Source organism: Schistocerca piceifrons, chromosome 6 (genome assembly GCF_021461385.2).
Source record: "Schistocerca piceifrons isolate TAMUIC-IGC-003096 chromosome 6, iqSchPice1.1, whole genome shotgun sequence".
In the NCBI taxonomy this organism is placed as follows: Eukaryota; Metazoa; Arthropoda; class Insecta; order Orthoptera; family Acrididae; genus Schistocerca; species Schistocerca piceifrons.
Window position 1 is genome coordinate 577,926,058 of NC_060143.1, and position 19,604 is coordinate 577,945,661.

Consider the following 19,604-nt stretch of genomic DNA (forward strand, 5'->3'; position numbering starts at 1 on the left):
TAACCATGCAAGCAACTTGCGTAGCCGTCCTACCTTTGCTGCGCCGAATAAAACAGCTTACTATGGAATAATTTTTACGTAACCTGCGTCCAATTCTTATGCCTTACAAAATTTTTCTCCTCAATTTTTGCCTTTTTGTAATACTTGTTCCCCGTCGTGATTCAAGCAAACAGAAAATACGGGCAATTAGTTTTCATAATTCATAACAATGTCATAGAAATTTCTTACTGTAACAATAGTTAACAAACACTACCCACGACCAGTGCCCAGGAATCCTGGCACACTGGTCGACAATTGTAATATACAGGGCGAGCACAAAGTCTTGCCCTGATTATAACAATTTATTACAGAATAACCGTTTGACATAATAGTTTACATTTGATGCCGTTCGGACTTCCTTACATTTTCGTTGAAGCTGCGGGCAGCGGAGGACTCCGGGGACACTGGGTCTTGTTGTAATCACAAAAATCGTCTCCCTGTAATTTTCCTCTTCACTTACTTTAATATATAAAAATACTTGAGACTGTTTTTACATATAATATTATTCGCGCAAATATATGATACATAGAGCTCGCAATACTTCTAAAATCGCACATCTTCATCGTCCTTCTACATACGAGACTGCGTGAGTCTGTCCAAAACAAAAAAACTGTACAACCAATTGAATGAGAAAATGTTTTCGTTTGTCTGCGCCTTACCGCGCATTCATAATTAACGTCTTTGGCAACTTTCTCGTTACTCGGTGTTTCAATTTTTGTTTTTTAATAAATCTTAATTTTACGGCATCCTGGGGGCCTTTCATTATGTACTTATACACAGCGAACGTTTCGTTTTGCGAGCCTTTCGCTGTGGAGCTGTAACATGTAACGTCCGTAACATTCCTCGGCGACCTGATACGGACAGAAAGTGCAGAGGCGAGAGGAACAGGCAATAACTGAGACACCGCAGTGCGGACTAGTCCTGTGACGCCCCCGGACTTTCTTTTTTCATCAGTCTTCTGGCTGGTTTGATGCGGCCCGCCACGAATACCTCTCCTGTGCCAACCTCTTCATCTCAGAGAAGCACTACCAACGTACGTCCTCAATTATTTGCTGGATGTATTCTAATCTCTGTCTTCCTCTATAGTTTTTGTTCTCTACAGCTTCCTGTAGTACTATGGAAGTCATTCTCTCATGTCTTAACAGATGTCGTATCATCCTTATCAATGTTTTCCACATATTCCTTTCCTCTCCGATTCTGCGTAGAACAACCTCATTCCTTACCTTACCAGTCCACCTAATTTTCAACATTCGTCCGTTGCACCACATCTCAAATGTTTCGGTTCTATTCTGTTCCGGTTTTCCCACAGTCCATGTTTCACTACCATAAAATGCTGTACTCCAGGCGTACATTTTCAGAAATTTCTTCCTCAAATTAAGACCGATATTTGATATAAGTAGACTTCTCTTCGACATGAATGCCTTTCTTGCCATAGCTAGTCTGCTTTTGACGTCTTCCTTGCTCCGTCCGTCATTGGTTATTTTACTGCCTAGGTAGTAGAATACCTTAACTTCATCGATTTCGTGACCGTCAATCCTGATGTTTCATTTCTCGCTGTTCTCGTTTCTACTACTTCTCATTACCTTCGTCTTTCTTCAATCTACTCTCAGTCCATACTGTGTACTCATTAGACTGTTAATTCCGTTCAACAGATTGTGTAATTCTTCTGCACTTTCACTCAGGATAGCAATGTCATCAGCGAATCGTATCATTGATATCCTTTCACCTTGAATTTTAATTCCATTCCTGACCCTTTCTTTTATTTCCATCATTGCTTCCTCGATGTACAGATTGAACAATAGAGGCAAAAGAATACATCCTTTTCTTACACCCTTTTTAATACGACCACTTCGTTCTTGGTCATCCACTGTTATTATTCCTTCTTGGTTGTTGTACATATTGTATATGACCCGTCTCGCCCTATAACATACTACTACGTTTTTCAGAATTTCGAACATCCTGCACCATTTAGTATTGTCGAACGCTTTTTCCAGGTCGATAAATCCTATGAAAGTGTCTTGATTTTTCTTTAGTCTTGCTTCCATTATTAAACGCAACGTCAGAATTGCCTCTCTCGTGTCTTTACTTTTCCTAAAGCCAAACTGATCGTGATGTAGCGCATCCTGAATTTTCTTTTCGATTCTTCTGTATATTATTATTTTAAGCAACTTGGGTGAATGTGCAATTAAGCTGGTTGTGCGATGATTCTCGCAGTTGTCAGCTCTTGACGTCTTCGGAATTGTGTGGATGATGCTTTCCTGAAAGTCACATGGTATGTCGCCATACTCATATATTCTACACACCAACGTGAGCAGTCGTTTTGTTGCCACTTCCCCCAATTACGTTTTTCGTATTTAACCAATGTTACTCCAGTTACTGTTGTTTCTCTGGTGCCGTAGGGTGTATGACAGACATCCCCTCCAGCTCTGGGGCTCGACCTCCTGATCAGAATCGTCATCACCTCACCTGGACAACTTGCAGACCCACTAAAAACCCTGACCCGGGGGGTAACTGCTACAACACAAAGAAAAGGTTTGAAATTTATGAAGCATCAATCAATGTTTAACTAAAATGTTTTAAATAATTTGATTTCTTAGGGAAACAAAACTAAATTTGCTGTCGAAAGCAGAATTTATATAAAACACGATTTTGTAAAGAATTAATAGAAAAAATGAAATTTTGTAAAAGAATGGCTAGGTTACTTTTACAATTGGCAAGTTCGAACCCAGCATTAAGTAGTTTAGTTTATTTAGTTTTCATTTTGGAAAATTACATTAAATTTGGAAAATATTGTTGCTGTTCTGTAATTACTAAAAGTTTGTTTGCACGCACGTTTTATATTCATAGGGCCTGTGAGCTGTAACGTCTTTACATCATGGCTGTAGTAAAAATACGGTAGCGAGCAGCTTCATGCAGATGATGAGTAATGGCGATCTCGGGACAGGTCAGTACTCCAAGCTAGCTGCAAGTGGTAACGGGTGTGGCCGAATGATGTCGCTGTCGCACAGATTGCGACATCCTAAGGTCTGGTTCAAATGCCTCTAAGCACTATGAGACTTAACATCTGAGGTCATCAGTCCCCTAGACTTAGAGCTACTTAAACCTAACTAACCTAAGGACATCACACACATCCATGCCTGAGGCAAGATTCGAACCTGTGACCGTAGCAGCAGCGCGGTTCCGGACTGAAGACATCCTAAGCAGTCAAAACAATATCATGCTACCCCGACCTGTGGAAAACCTCCCGTATCCTGATGTCCGCCAAACCCAACAAGCCTCCATCTGATGCCTCTTTCTATCGTCCTATCTGTCTCACATCAGTGTTCAGCAAGCTCTTGGAATCCATCTGTCCCCGGCGCATCCATCACCACTTCCACCAAAACCACCTCCTCCGTGACACCCAGTGTGGCTTTCGACCTTCCTTCTCGGCCGATGACCAACTCCTATGCCTCACTCATCTCCTCTCCCTCCAGCGTAACTCCCGTCGCTCCGCCATTTTTGTCTCCCTCGACCTCGAAAAACCCCATGACCATGTCTGGCATCCCAGTCTCCTGTTTAAACTCCAAACCTGTGCCCTTCCTGTCAACTACATCCATCTGATGGTCTTCTTCCTCTCCCGCCGCCCCTCCTATGTTACCATCCATAATGCCAATTCCCACACCTTCTACCCCTCTGCAGGTGTGCCCCAGGGCTCTGTCCTCTCCCCTCTCCTCTACCTCCTGTACACAGCAGATATGCCCCAACCACCCCCTCGTGTACACCTCTTGCAATTTCCGATGACACCGCATTCCTCGCCCTCACTCCTACCCTCCAACGCTCCCAACGCCTTCTCCAGAATCACCTTGACCTTTTTGCTGCATGGTGTAACCAGTGACTCCTGAAAATCAATCCTTCGAAGACCCAGGCAATCATCGTAGGTCGTACCACTCGCTCCTTCCGGCTCCTGAATTTCTCCCTTACCGTATGCACCAGTCCTGTCCGCCTCACGCCCACCCTCACCTACCTCGGCCTCACCATTGACTGTCACCTCACCTGGATCCCTCATCTTCGCTCCATCCAATCCAAAGCCCACAACCGCCTCTGACTCCTCAAACTCCTCTCTGGCCGGACATGACGGTTGCACCCCCCTACCATCCTCCACACCTACAAATCCTGAATCCGTCCCATCCTCCGTTATGCCAGTCTCACCTGGATATCTGCCCCCCCCCCACATTCTATAAGTCCCTCCAGATCCTTGAGCGTCATGCACTCCACCTCGCCTTCCGTATATGCCTCCCGTCCCCCACGCGGATCCTCTATGACCTAATTCATTTCACCCATCTGCTACTATTCCTCGAACATATAACATATCCGCATACTGTACACCTGCCGCCGCCTTGATCCCCATCACCCCCTGGTTGCTCCTCTCCTCTCCCATCCCCGGCCCCTGCCACGCCTTCACTGTTGTGTCCCCCCTACCCTCCATCTCTACACCCTTCATCTCCTTTCCCAAGGTGGCTTCCATCAACTTCCCCTTCCGGATGATGCCCTCTCTCCCTCCATTTATCCCTCCTATCTACTCTGATCCTCACCCACCCTCCTTTCCTCCATACTTTTCCTGGGCTCCCCCTCCCCCCCTTCCATCCTCTTTCTTCCCCACCTACCCTCTTTCTGCCCCCCTTCTCTCCCCCGAGTTCTTTTGCATTCCCCTCCTCTGCCTTTTCCCATTCCCTCTCGTGTCTGCCCTGCCCCCCCCCCCCTCCTTATGTGTCCTCTACCTCCTTCGGTTCCCCCCCTTTCGTTTTTCCTCTCCTCCCTCCTTATTTTCCCCCTCATCTGTGCAGCCCCCCCCCCTCCCCCATCTGCCCTTGGCTATGGTGTGTCCTCCTTTTGCCGACATTTTAGTGCAGTGTTTACAGCGAGTGTTCAGTGTTGTGTGTCTTTTCCGAAGTGTTGCGAACGGACATCATACTGTCGCTGGGTGTGATTTTTACATCTCTTGCGAACAGAAACCAGACTGTCGCCCTGTTTTTTAAATTGTATGTCTACTATGTTACCTGTCTGCTTCCTGTGTATTTTATTAGCTTTGCCCACCCTTTGTTTTATGTTTCAACTTTCCACTCGTTTCCGCCGTTTTACAATTTAAGTCACTGTTTTATCGCCTGCTTTTATTGTTTCCTATCTTCTTACGTTTTAAAAAGTCTGTAGGCTGCAGAGCAGCATACTAAGCTGCTGCCAGCCTGCCCCCTTAGGGGGGAATCGAAATTCAATAAAGTAAAAAAAAAACATAATGTGGAAACTAAATGTCATCCTCTGGGAATATTATGGCTTATATTAATCATTACTGAGTTGCTATGATTACTTATTGGTGTGACTGAAGGTGTGAATGAGAAGTAATATGATAAAGGAATATTGTGAGGTCAATTAACGAAGTACGTTATCGTGAGAAGTGTAGAAGTGTATACAGATAGCACGAGTGAGTCATATGCTCATGAGAAAATTTGTAAAGTGCAATCCGCCAGTTTATGCTACTGGTGAAACTCATATAATTCCGTTACGTAATGAGATGAGTATTTTGATAATTGTGGGTTTTATAACTTTGTTCTTTTAATAAATTGCTCACAAAAGCTGTTAGTTGTTATTGGTTCAGTGTAAATGATGCAAGGTTGCACGGTTTTATACTGATATCGGATTGGCTGTAATATCCCAGCCAGTCAGGATACAACATGTTCGGGCATACTTTGTGGGCTCGAAAAATTTCTTCCTGGCTTCTAGAATGGATTCGGACCTCAGCTTTGATCTTGTTCCAATGCGTGTGTTAGGACCGCTCAATAGAGGTAATAATTTTGCGGAATTATGAGGCAAACTGGACCGTGGAGTGCCGCAAAGTGAACACGATCGGGTGACAAAGATGAGCGAGCGTGATTTCGATATTTCTGTGTATACCATGACTTTTTAACTAACTCAAAGGTGCGTGGCATATTATACGAATCATGATGGTGAACTCAGAGTTCGAAGAGGCTATTTGGAAAATTCAGAACAAGTATTCAACCCAGACGATATGGTTGCGAAGTTTTTGTGAACAGGATTGGTTGGAGATCGTAAGCCGGACATTACGAGTGTTTTGTGACTGCGTGTGTGTCGTTATTGTAACTTCAGACTAGCATACACTTGGCGGTTATTTTGTAACAAAGAAGTCAGAATACAATAGAATTTTTATTTTAACATACTTCTTTCTCCCAACAGTTTGCAAAAATCTGAAACAATAAAAATTTTAGTTCGACATGCAAATAGGTGGAGTGCTACTCGTTCCACTACAGCTTCTCCAATAGAGAAACGTTACTCGTTCTCTGACAGACTTGGCGCGAACTGAATCTCCGGAAGGTGGGCGAACACGTTTCCTGTGGGCAGAAACGAAACTGCGTCGTCACAGTTACCTTTGCGTGGCGGGAAGAAGGCAGTAACTCGAGGGGCACCACAGGCTGCCACGAAAGAAGAAGAAATTTGAGGCAGCTCCCTCTGTTGCGGGCAGCGATGGTCTCGTTCTCGTGGTTGTGTCGCCAAAAGTGGCACCCTTTAATTCAAAGGCACATGTAAAGACTCAGAACGAACTCAACAACCATTTCCGACGAATTTTATCTGACAGGCACCCGAAAAAAATTCACGGCCACACGCGAGTCTCAGAACCCGAGAACACATCGCCAAATTGAGTTGGATATTGGTGCCTCTCCCACCATCCTGCAGCAGACCACTTCCGTGTGTTCGGGCCACTTACTGATTCTGTTCCTGAGACACACTCTGAAGTTGATGAGAGTGAAAGTTATGCAGTCAAACCATGGCTACGACCTCAGAACAACAGCTCTTACGAGCAGGATTTCGTGCTCCCACACAACGCCGTTATAGGGCTATGCAGACTATGTAGAAGAATAGATCACTCAGAAGAAATGCTGACTGGTATTGTCATTGAGCCGTAGTAAAGTTAGCTTTTAAAAGCGCGTCGCAGCGCGTAGCGTGAAGCAGTCGCCCTCCGTTTTCTGGAGGTGGCGCCGTTGTCGCAATTGAAGGATTCGGTGTCTCCCTCTAGCTGGAAAGGGGAAAAGTGGGCTGTTGGCGTGGGTTTAAGAAGTGGATGTATGCGCTCTCGGAGAGAGTTGGCAGTCGGGGCATCAAGAAGCGACTTCTCTGCCGGTGCTAGAGGGACAGCACGCGGACCGCGGCATCAACTAAGCGACACGAGCAGCGGCTCCGTGGTATGGGGCGTTAACTGCTCGTCGCGAAATGAATCTTCCTGAGCGTGGGTCCGCAAGGGGCCTAATTTGCAGTTCAGCCGTATCCTGTCGACCGGGGAGGAGGTTCTGAAAATCGGCGCGCCTTCCTGTGTCCGTTGAAACGGCTGGCAGCGGGTGGCTCGGCACAGCATTTAGAGGTGCTGCGTTGGTTCAGTCCTGGGAGTCGTAACGCACCAGACGTTGAGTATTGATTGTTAACAGATTTTATGAGGTGTAATTGAATTCAGTTTACTTATTCTTGTTAATTATTCCAGCCGTATATTTTGGCGGGTTTCCCGCCATTCATTCTCCTCTGCCCACCCGCGGGAAGGTGGTAATATTAGAAAGGGTGGTCCGTTTGTCCACTTTTGACGGCGAAAGGGGGGGGCGGGAGTCGGAGTAAATCTGTGGTTCGGATTGCTTCTTTCCCCTCCCAGCTTACCTACGGGTTATTCGACTGTTAGCCTCTGCCATGTCTGTGGCACCAATGGCTGTACTGTTTAAGATGCAAGGCACTAAGACCTGATCCATTCTCTCGCCTGCCATAACTAGTATTACTAACCTCACGTGTAAAAGGTACTCTAAGAAAGAAGAAAAATTCCTTTTGCCTCGTAATAAGAACTAGTCAATTGCATAACGAATTCCTGCTCATATGGGAGCTGTAACTTACGTAAAGGTTCGCAAGTCCTACCTTGCGAGCGTGTGTGTTTGCCGTAAGTTAACTGGCAGCAATTTGTAAAATTTGTTTTTTTTATATATTTTTGAAATGTTAATGTTATTAACTGTGAGTGTTCGCTCCCTCCCCCCCCCCCTCCACCGGTGTGTGTGGCTCATGCGTTTTGGTTTTCCTGTTTTAAGAACTTTTGTAAACAGGATTGTCTTTATATGTTGCAGACAAGTTAGATTCTGCGCCATTTAATGAATGGAGTCAAATTCACCTGTAATTCAGCTGAGCTTGAAATATTATACAGCGTCGCGTTGTATACGTTAAATTGCTTGCCTGTACTTGCCTTTTACTGGCGTGAAATTTTTTATAATAATTTAATAATTTAAAAGTCCTTTCCTATTGTGAATTGTGACTTATTCGTTAAATGATTGTTTTTTTTTTTAATATCGTAAAGTGTTGCACCAAATTTGAATAAAGAGTGTTACTGAAAATTGTGTGTAATTTCACCAGTTATTCCTTGGCACCTACTTCCACTTTACATTTTGCATATTAAATGTGATAAGTAACCTTTTGGTGAACCAGTAGTAATTTTACTGTTCAGTCATCAAGTTCTAAGTTTTAAGAATAAATCTTATCCAAGACGAAAACTGTTGGCAATTATTTAATGGACGACCACATGGTGTGTCAGCGGGAGATTGTTGCACGACAGGACGAACCGAGTCCACAGTCAGCCACGTCCTGTCGGTTGCCTCCCGCGGTATGCGATGGGCGCCCACAGTTGGTTGTGACCGGTAGGCATGAGTCCCCTCCAGTGGGCCCTTACTCTGTCGTGGGATGTCGATGCTTGACGCTCTTCTGGAGAAGAATGACGCAGATGAAGCAACATGGCAGAGCAGCTGGTCTATGCCTGATGGTATGGGAACGCCCAGGAACGAGCACTGGTGGTCGTAGGGGCAGTGGGTGAACGTGCGGTGGCAGTCACTGAGGGGCGCGATAATGGGCGCTACTGGTAACTTCCTTTTTGTAACGTGTTGTGGGTGAGTCCTTGTGAGCGTGTATGCGGGTGTGTTTGGAACTTAGGGGCGCTCAACGGCCAAGTTATCAGCGCCGTACTTGTAAACTGCCACCTCACTCGGCTTGACCACAAAGTCACACCTTCTCACACGCCTTAAGACAACGGACAAAAAATGAAACGTCCTGTACCTGGGATTAAAACTAAAATAATACAACAGAGGAGCTAAAATAGAGGCACATGGAAACGTGACTGCCTGATCACTAACAAAAACGTCGGTGATCCAGACTGCTAACACATTGAAAGCATCTCCATAAAATTTTCAAAAATATGTCAGACGAAATACAAAACCTGAAATCTGTCATCATATTCGTTTGAAAATTACTCAAAATAGAGAGCAGATCTGGCGGCAAATCTGGCGCTGCCCGCTAGTAGGAAAATAAAACACAATCTAACAAAATGTGGCGCACGGAGGTCTGTATGCCACAACTACCACACATTGGAGGGTTCTCCCACCGAAGCAAGAAGCCATGCCTCGTGGGGCTGAGTCCTATGAGAAGACGTCTAAGGAGAACCACGTTCCATCGCAGCGGCTGGAAGGAGGTACGCGGCGGCCGCGCGGTGGGCTTTTCGAGCCGGAGACTCTGTATCTCAACAGCGAGGCGACAACATGCAGTGGGATGGCACACCGCTCTAACCGATAATCGTGACACGCCTCCTTGGCCGCTACTTCTGCCCTTTCGTTCCCCGCAGTGCCCATGTGTCCTGGTACCCAGCAGTATGACACCTCCTTCCCCAGACGTTGTAGCTGGAGGAGGGGGTCGTGGATAGTTCGGACTACTTCATATGCTGGGTACAAGCGTTGTAGAGTGTGAAAGGCAATCGGAGACTCGGAAGATACAAGAAATTTAATAGTCGAATTGTGCCTCATCTGCTTCAGGGCCTGCGATGTCGGACGTTGTTCTTGAGGCAGTCGGACCTTGAGGACACGATCAGATAAAACAGCAGAGTGACCAAAGCGTCCCTCTGTTTCGACCCATCCGTGAACACAGCTCTAATGGTGTGGAGCTCAGTTAAAAGTCCTTCAGTAATGAGTGCAGCCTCTTCCGTGCTGCACTAAATCTAAAATTACTCTGGGCCCCTGCAGTAAGCGCCGGCCGATGTGACCGGGCGGTTCTAGGAGCTTCAGTCTGGAACGGCGCTGCTGCTACGGTCGCAGGTTCGAATCCTGCCTCGTCCATGGGTGTGTGTCATGTCCTTAGGTTAGGTTTAAGTAGTTCTAAGTCTAGGGGACTGATGACATCAGATGTTAAGTCCCATAGTGCTCAGAGCCATTTTAACCATCTATAGTAAGTAAGATGGCAGATGGTTAAAACACTGTATTTGCGACTGTATTTGCTCCATACCACGTGGCTCCACCATATGCTGCACGCAGATCGGAAATGGCCTTCTTGCTCGTGTACGATTGGATAAAAGACGTTCCAGAGGTGGTCCAGCCCCAGTATGGTATGCAGGTGAAGTAGGAGCTGTGAGGAACTGACGTGCCTGACGCTCCGTGGGGAACTGCCGCCGGATGGTGAGTGGCGGTTCCCCAGCCTGGGTATGGGGTTCTGGTCCCGCCAGTAACTGCGGCCACTCTAAACCCCTCATCGTGGAGAGCGTCAATAATCTTCGGGTAACAAAGGCTCGCTGACTCATACACTGTGCAGCCATATTCTAGCTGTGAACGCACGAAAGCCCTATAAAACTGGAGAAGGCGCACCCTGTCCGCTCCCAATGACCTGTGGTTAAGGCACTTTACGATATTCAGTCCCTTCTTGGTTCTGGAATTTAGGTCTCTCGGTCGTGGTAAACACAATACATTGAGGACAAAAATGAGACACAAAAATGTCACTCAGAGTTTAAAATATAGAACAGGCCCCTCAAATGCAAATTAAAAATATGACGACAACATTTAAAATGAACACACACACTTACCTTTGGGAAAATGAAAATTCCTCTTTGCAGGCAACTCTTCTAACCTCCGCACTGTAAACTGTAACTGACAAGTCGTCGTTGCAGTACTGAGAAGGAACAGGAAACAGTAAAATCGTCCACAAATAAAGAGCACTGTACAGGATCTCTTATCGTAGACGTGAATCTGTTTATGGCTATAGCAAACAGTGTGACGCCCAAAACACTGCTCTAAGGATCACCATTCTCCTGTTCAAAATTGACTGGCAGCACATCACCAATCCAAGACCTAAAAAACCGCTTAGTCGGTACAGGTGGCCAAGAAAGCAACACTGAAGGAGTTGCATGAGGATGTTGTAGTGTCGAATGCCTTACTGATATCCAAGAACACGCCGAGACAGTGATTTTTACGTAGGTAAATCTGCTAAAAAGACTGCCTGTAGTACTGTCAGGTTTTGACAGTGCACCAAGACCTCCGCAGTCCACACTGGGAGCAGCTAAGGAGTTTCCTGGTCTCCAACAACCAGATCAGGCGAAGGTTCATCATCGGCTCCAGTGTCTTTCCTACGCAGCTCGTAAAGGCGACACTCCAGTAACTACAGGGACATGTGCGGTATTTTCGTGGTCTGAGGGGAGGTAATAGAATTACCTCTTCCACGAACTGCGAAAGTGGCCTACCTGCCATATAAGATTAAAACATTCGCGGAGGGTTTCCTTTAACGCTGCTGGCAAATGTCGAACCTTGCAGTACCAGATTTCGCCGTGACCGGGTGCAATATCACGAGTCTCAGACAGTGCTGATTCCAGTTCTTACTTACATGGTGAAAGGACAACTTTAAGAATCAGAATTGTTAGCTCTAAACTCCAACTTGCCTGTCTCTGTAGTCACACGGCAGCGACCAGACGCCAGATGCAGGCTGACATTAGCAATAAAAGCTGCCAGATGCTCTGCCATAGTCTGACCGATGTCTCCGGGTGTTGTCTGGAGACGCCCCTGTTTCAGCACTGCTGCTATAGGTAAAGGCCTGTGTTTACTGGAAATCCTCCTGGTGGCTTCCCATAGTTTTATGCAACAAATTAAATGTTTGATGGGGTCCAGGAACGCTTGCTATGACTTTTTCTTGCTCTCTTTAAATACGTGTCGAATCTTCGCTCTCGTGACCTGAAAGACTATGAGGTCGTCTGTTGTTGGGCGGCATTTAAACGAGGAAAGAGCCACACGCCTGTCTCGAATTGCTGAGCTACACTCCCTGGTCAATCACGGAGCTAGCTGTCTCCATCTGGCTGCACAGCGTCCAGTTAGCCCTGCTAACCACCCATTTCGATGGGTTGTGCTCTAGCGGTCCTACATCTAGTAAGTGGATCCATTGTGGGAAGTGATCATTGGAATGTAGGTCATCTGTTGCTTCCACTGACCTGAGTCTGCAACGGTGGGAGAGCAGAAATAGATGTCGATGGCTATCCAGAAGTAGCTGAGAAATTAGTGGGGGGCTACCCATATTGAGGATGCTCAGTTCTGAAGACATCATAAGGTATGGGCGTTGAAATCACCCAGTAAGAGAAATAGACGGAGGAATTGTTCAATAATGCCCTTGAGAGCCTCAGAGTCTATCACATCTTGTGAAGTTGAGTACAGTGAACACATGCTGATCTTCTGGCCCACATGAACTGCAATGACCACTGCTTGTAGGTCAGTAACCAAGGAAAGAACAGAGGAGTGGTGTGTGTCACTGATAAAAACAACAACCCATTCCTTGGCTCTGTCCTCAGTCAGGTCATCTTTTTTGTGGAGGTTATAGCCCTATGTTACAGAGGCATCAGTGGCTTTAAAATGCGTTTATTCTAAACATAGGCACAATGGGAGTTCCTCTGCTAGCACGTTTAGTTTCTCAACAAGCGTCCTGATCCCAATTATTTTCCACTGTGAGCCATCTATCATGGCTGTTGCACTTTCACTCTGTCTTTCTACCAGGGAGAAGAGCCTGTATAGGTGGAGGCTCGATGTTGGGTCAAAATGTTTTTCCCTGTCTGATGTAAGGGTCATTAGTTCTACGGAAAAATCATAACAGACGTTAGAGAGGATGATGTCGATATCATCAGACTGTGTACTTCATGATTCCGTCAGGGATCCTTGGCCTCTGGCTTTTTGCCCTGGGTAGGCTTCAGAGCGACAACCACGGCAGTAGTAGTGGGAGCGCTGGACAGTGGACCAGAGCATGTTTGGAGGAGCAAGGAAGTCCACAACGTCAGCTATCACGGGCTTGTCTGGTGTTTTGAAAGGAAGTGAAGTACCAACAGCAGCAGCAGCAGAACTATGCTGTCAAACGCAGGTGCTAGTGCTGACACTTGTCACCTCCATTTGTGTAGCAGCATCAGTTTTCTGATATCACTGTTTGACAACTGAAGCTGCACAGCCTTATGAATCTTTTTTGGTCTCACTACAGTGGATCCGCCTTATGGTTTTGATCTCTTGTATCTTCCATTCTTCAAGGCAGAGGCAGCAGTCCCTACTCAAGACAGGGTAAGCCCCAGAGCAATTCACACACTTTGGAGGAGATGAACATCCGACTTCATACTGGGTAGCCTTACCGCATTTGCCGGAAGTGGCTTCTCACATCCAAGAGTGGTGTGGGGCCCAAAGCACTGACATTTAAAACAATGCACTGAGTTGAAGAAATAGTGCTATATGCCTGATTCGTAAAAATCAACCTAAATATGTTCTGGGAGCTCAGTGCTATTAAATGTGCAGATGAACGAGTCGACTAGTCAGGTCTGCTTCCATCCTTTTCATAATATTCTGCACATATACATAGCTTTCTTGGGCCCACTCAACTTGCAGGTCTTCTTTGGCGATTTATTTATTTACACGTGTACTTCCGTAGGACCAAATTGAGCAGGTCATGGAACGTGTCAGTACATGAAATTACAACATAAAAGTAATAACAGATAAAATATAATGTTTATGAACCCAAAAAAGCCAAGCCATAAGTTTAAGTAAACGGAATCATGAATATGATACAAGAATCAGCTTAATTTCTCTAGGAAATCCTCAACAGAATAGAAGGAGTGACCCATGAGGAAACTCTTCAGTTTCGATATGAAAGCGCGTGGATTAGTGCTAAGATTTTTTAATTCTTGTGGTTGTTGTTGTTGTGGTCTTCAGTCCTGAGACTGGTTTGATGCAGCTCTCCACGCTACTCTATCCTGTGCAGGCTTCTTCATCTCCCAGTACCTACTGCAACCTACATCTCTCTGAATCTGCTTAGTGTATTCATCTCTTGGTCTCCCTCTACGAGTTTTACCCTCCACGCTGCTCTCCAATACTAAATTGGTGATCCCTTGATGCCTCAGAACATGTCCTACCAACCGATCCCTTCTTCTAGTCAAGTTGTGCCACAAACTCCTCTTCTCCCCAATTCTATTCAATACCTCCTCATTAGTTATGTGATCTACCCATCTAATATTCAGCATTCTTCTGTAGCACCACATTTCGAAAGCTTCTATTCTATTCTTGTCCAAACTATTTATCGTCCATGTTTCACTTCCATACATGGCTACACCCCATACAAATACTTTCAGAAACGACTTCCTGACACTTAAATCTATACTCGATGTTAACAAATTTCTCTTCTTTAGAAACGGTTTCCTTGCCATTGCCAGTCTACATTTTATATCCTCTCTACTTCGATTATCATCAGTTACTTTGCTCCGCAAATAGCAAAACTTCTTTACTACTTCTTGAGGTAGCTTACTGAAAATGGATACAGCAGTATACTGCACACCTTTCTGCTTTACTACTGCGTACTTTAATCGTTCGGGAAACTGACCATTCTAAAAACAAAAATTACAAATACAGGGCTAACATGTGCAGCACAGTACTTTAATATTCTGCTAGGCACTCCATCATATCCACGAGATCTTTAGTCTTCAGTCCACCAGGTCACTATATGTCGGAACAGTTTCGCTATAGTTTAATATGGAATGCAGCTCTGTCTCAGTGGTATATTAGTCAAGATATTTGGCCTTCTGCAGGTTTGTCCCTTCTTAGAAACTTGAGGTTTCCACCAACAGTATCCCATTTCACAACTGCTTAACCGATTTTAGCGTACCTGCAATTCACTCTGAACCCTTTCAATTGTAAAAGGGTGAGAATTTTTCAAAGCTTCCCTATTTCCTTTTAACTAACAAAAACTTGCTGTGACAAGCAGCACGAATCCTGTTACTATTCAAACTGGAATACTGAAACAGCTCTGAGTTGGGAGGACTGGTTAGATGAGCCCTATTATTTGACTGGGTATTGGTACCTTTCTGGGGCCCTCCTTTCCGCTGGGAGGAGGAAGCGAAAATTTGGAGGGATCCATTCTGTTTCCACGAGTAGCTGTGGATGTACAAGTCCACCTAGACATAGCCTTACATGCCTGAGGAAGCCATACACAACTGAGTTGTGATTGGTTCTCCAGAGGTTGTCCGTTAACGACTGTTCCAACTCAACAGCCATCCATTTCATTAGTGCACAGCGTACCTTGAGGTTTCTTATAGAGGTTTTTACTGTCCTCGCTAACCGGTCAATGAAGGCAAGACCCCTATTCCCTGTGACACAGGACTTGCCACCGCCGCACTGCACACTAGTCGCTGAAACATGCCCAGAGCTTACAGTGAGAGAGGACTGCTGGTGCTCCCCAGTCCCCAGCTCAGGAACCCTGGGGTCACCAAGCCTGTACCAAGCAAACGAATGCTGAGCCCCTGAGGGGTCCCGCAAATAAGTAATAACTCAGGCCATGGTTTATGCGACTCTTTTACCGTATGAACAGCAAAAGTATAGTAAGCGATAAATTTTTTCTCTTCATCATTTTTTGGGGGTTGTCAGGGAGAAAAAGATTTGCAAACGTGTGAAATTATGTGTAAAGTTTGTTGCAAGTCTCTCACCCCCACCCTCAATCCTTTGATACATAGGTTCTGTTGAGTGGCTGGTGGGTGTACCATGTTTGGTTGAAATATGTTCTGCGGCTTAGGAGGAGATGTGGAATATACACCCATACTCACAAGGGAACCTCCCCATCGCACCCCCCTCAGATTTAGTTATAAGTTGGCACAGTGGATAGGCCTTGACAAACTGAACGCAGGTCAATCGAGAAAACAGGAGGAAGTTGAGTGGAACTATGAAAAAAATAAGCAAAATATACAAACTGAGTAGTCCATGCGCAAGATAGGCAACATCAAGGATCGTATGACCTCAGGAGCGCCGTGGTCCTGTTGGTTAGCGTGAGCAGCTGCGGCACGAGAGGTCCTTGGTTCAATTCTTCCCTCGAGTGAAAAGTTTACTTTTTATTTTTGCAAAGTTATGATCTGGCCGTTCGTTCATTGACGTCTCTGTTCACTGTAATATGTTTACTGTCTGTGTTTTGCGACCGCACCGCAAAACCGTGCGGTTGTTATTGAAGTCGCGAGCTATATTTTCTGGATTCATATTGCCCACGGAATACATCTCACGTACTTAATGCACTCTCGTCAAAAGTAGCGAACAGTTAACTGCTAGACAGGGAGCCTCGTTAGCAGGAATACTCTCTCTTCCGTGCGCTGTAGTCGACTGACGTCGTGTGTTTCGATGTTTGTTTAGGTGTAGCGTCCCCATACTATGGCGCAGTTACCTCGCATCGGACGGACGGACGGACAGATAATAATTGTCCGAAAATAAAAAAAGTAAACTTTTCACTTGAGAGAAGATTTGAACCAAGGACCTCTCGTTCCCCAGCTGCTCACGCTAACCACGGGACCACAGCGCTTCTGAGCTCACGTTATCCTTGATGTTGCCTATCTTACGCATGGACTATTCAGTTTGTATATTTTGCTTATTTTTTTCATAGTTCCACACAACTTCTTCCTGTTTTCTCGATTGATCTGTGTTGAGTCTTTCCAGGCCTATCCACTGTGCCAACTTATAACTAAATCTGAGGGGGGTGCGATGGGGAGGTTCCCTTGTCAGTAACATACAGTATGCACATCCATCCATTTTTATAATATGTCAGGATTGGTGTTCGAGTGACACACTAGTGTCAATAAACATCTGCAGTTGTCAGATCGTTGTTAACACTAATATAACCTGTACGATCTACTGCAGATTGAACAGCTACAGCATGTAATTTAGGCCCTCCCCCCTTCGCCATCCTTCCAGCGCCACTGTCCCAGAAACGGGCAGCTTCTTTTGTGCACACACTACTGTGCGTTGAGTTATGCTGAAGTATCACGAAATATGAGGCCCGCAGCAACCTATAAATCTCATCTTGGAGTCTGGTTTTGCTCTTCTTTAGTAGTTGAGTTTGAAAATGTAAGCAGAAACTGTCTGTAAACTTTTCAGAGAGCCCTAGCAGTAGCACAATAATTGCAATCGGCAAATGTCGCAGCTCTTCCCCTGATTCTGTGCTACTGGATGGAACACACCTCACGTGACGCGGAGGCGTCGCCGGAGGCTCACCATGGTGGCGCAGACCGCCGGGTCTGCCGGTGGTTGGCTGCCGGGTGGAGGGGGGAAGGTGAGGTTGAGCGCGGCCAGCAGCAGCGAGGCGGCGGCGGACACCAGGCTGGCGGGCTCCATCCCCTCTGGTCTGCGGTGGGCCCTGCCGGACAGATAGCAAAGTCAGCCTCAGTGTGAGCAGAGAACAAAGCGACAGCGAAAATTGTCCACCCTTGTCCACAGTCCTGACCTTTCGGGAAATACATTTTCACCTCCACAGTTTCTCAGATTATTTCTCAGGTGACAGCTGTGTGAGCGTACTATTGCACAGCTGCCCGCCTCAGAATCGATAGTTGCCTTTTTCGAGAACGTGGAGAGTATCTGTTAAGAGCGGTGCGCGAGATTTCATCGTAGGTGCCACTAGGATTGCCGGAGATGTGACTTAACACAAGAGCAACTGATGAATTTCCAGAAATGGGTAGAGCTTTCACGACAGCAGTCGTATGTTTTTTATATCATAGCTTCGTCAGTAAGTGTCTATGAGTTATTAGGTACTAGCTGCAGCCCGCTGAGTTACCCGCGGCCAAACAGTTATTTATAAAGAACGAGTCAAAGGTCCTTCGACACCTTATTAAGTTGGATGATAAAAGGGAAAATTGAAATGTGATGATCGGAACATAGATTTGACGTCGGGCCGCAACTTTTGGTGTGAATGTCATTCAGGACCGCCATCTTTAAATCCGCCATTTTGGATTCAAGTCATTTTTTTTTATGGCAAGAGGAGTGTATGACACCAAATAACACTCGCTAGAGCTCTGGAATTGAGTGGTGTAATTTGTTTTCGTCTATCTTGTACAGTTTAGAGGTTATTAATGATGAAAGTTGGCAAATTACCTTGATACCGACTGCTACAACACATGTTCTAAGTGTTGTCCATCGCGTGCGATGCTCAACTATAGTCACCGCAACCATTCTGACTGCACACGAAGGAGAGTGTCTCCTGCAATTTGGTCACAGGCGTGCTGTGTGCGTTCCTCCAGGTCTCTCAAATCACGGATGCTCTCAGCGTACACTATCTGCTTAAGATGTCCGCATAGATAAAAATCAAGGGGCGTTAAGTCAGCGGATCTCGGCGGCCACTCCACGGGACCACGGCGACCAATCCACTTCCCTGGCAGTTGTTCCTCCAACCATTCACGGACGCCAATGGCATAATGTGGAGGGGCTCCATCGTGCCGAAAATAAGATGGGAAAATGCCGTCAGCGTTCAGTGTGGAAGGGAACACAAGGTCCTGCAGCAGCATCAGATACTGTCGTGCAGTTAAGGTGTTGTAAATGAAAAATGGCCCAATGATGCGGGTGTCACATATGCCGCACCACACCACACCATCACCTTCGCTGGACTGTGTTCTCGAATTGGGAGCAGCCCAGTTCGGATTTGCGTCACTCCAGTATCGACAATTATGTCGATTAACCTCCCCGTTCAAAGTGAAATACGCCTCGTCGCTGAACGGTATGCCCTTGGCAAACGAAGGATCCAGTTCGTGTTGTTCAGTAGCCCACTGGCAGAACTCCAACCGGCGATCAGGGTCATCCTCGTTAAGTCGATGCTGCATCTAGTAAGGATGCCACTTATTGGTGTGCAGTATCTGGACAATGGAGGGTTGGCCTTATTCCACATGCTTGGGCCACACGACGGGTACTTCGTTTAGGACTTTTCACAAACGACGCAACAACCGCAGTTGCAGTTTCCTCATTGGTGGCAGTCCTTGGTCGCCCACTACGTGCCCTATCGTGAACAGAGCCCGTCTCCCGGAATTTGGTGATTACGTGAGCCACCGTGCTGTCCGATACCGGTTCTCTGTCTGAGTGCCGTCTGTTGTAGTCAGCTGCTATTGTTCGGTAGCTGCGTTCCCCTGATATAAGGATGATTTCGATCTTCTGTTCACGTGTCAGACCCATTTTAGATCACTTGGAACGAAGAGAGACATGAGTCGGTATCAAGGTAACTTTGAACATTAATAACTTCTAAACTGTACAAGATAGACAAAAACAAATTACACCACTCAATTCTAGAGCTCAAGCGAGTGTTATTTGATGTGTCATACAGCTCCCTTCCCATTAAAAAAAAGATTTGAATCCAAAATGGCGGATTTCAAGATGGCGTCCATGAATGACATTCACTTCAAAAGTTGCGCCCCACGTCAAACCTATGTTCCCATCATCACATTTCAA

At 45.9% G+C, this 19,604-nt stretch overlaps 1 protein-coding gene across 1 annotated transcript in view; it reads right to left on the reverse strand.

Moving 5' to 3' along the window:
- LOC124802680 (lipase 3-like) overlaps positions 1 to 19,604 on the reverse strand; it is a 268,556-nt gene that overhangs the window by 171,597 nt on the left and 77,355 nt on the right. The window contains exon 2 of the mRNA XM_047263609.1: positions 17,391 to 17,532. Coding sequence (XP_047119565.1) covers positions 17,391 to 17,510 — 120 coding nt within the window. The 5' untranslated portion in view covers positions 17,511 to 17,532. The remainder of the gene's footprint in view (positions 1 to 17,390; positions 17,533 to 19,604) is intronic.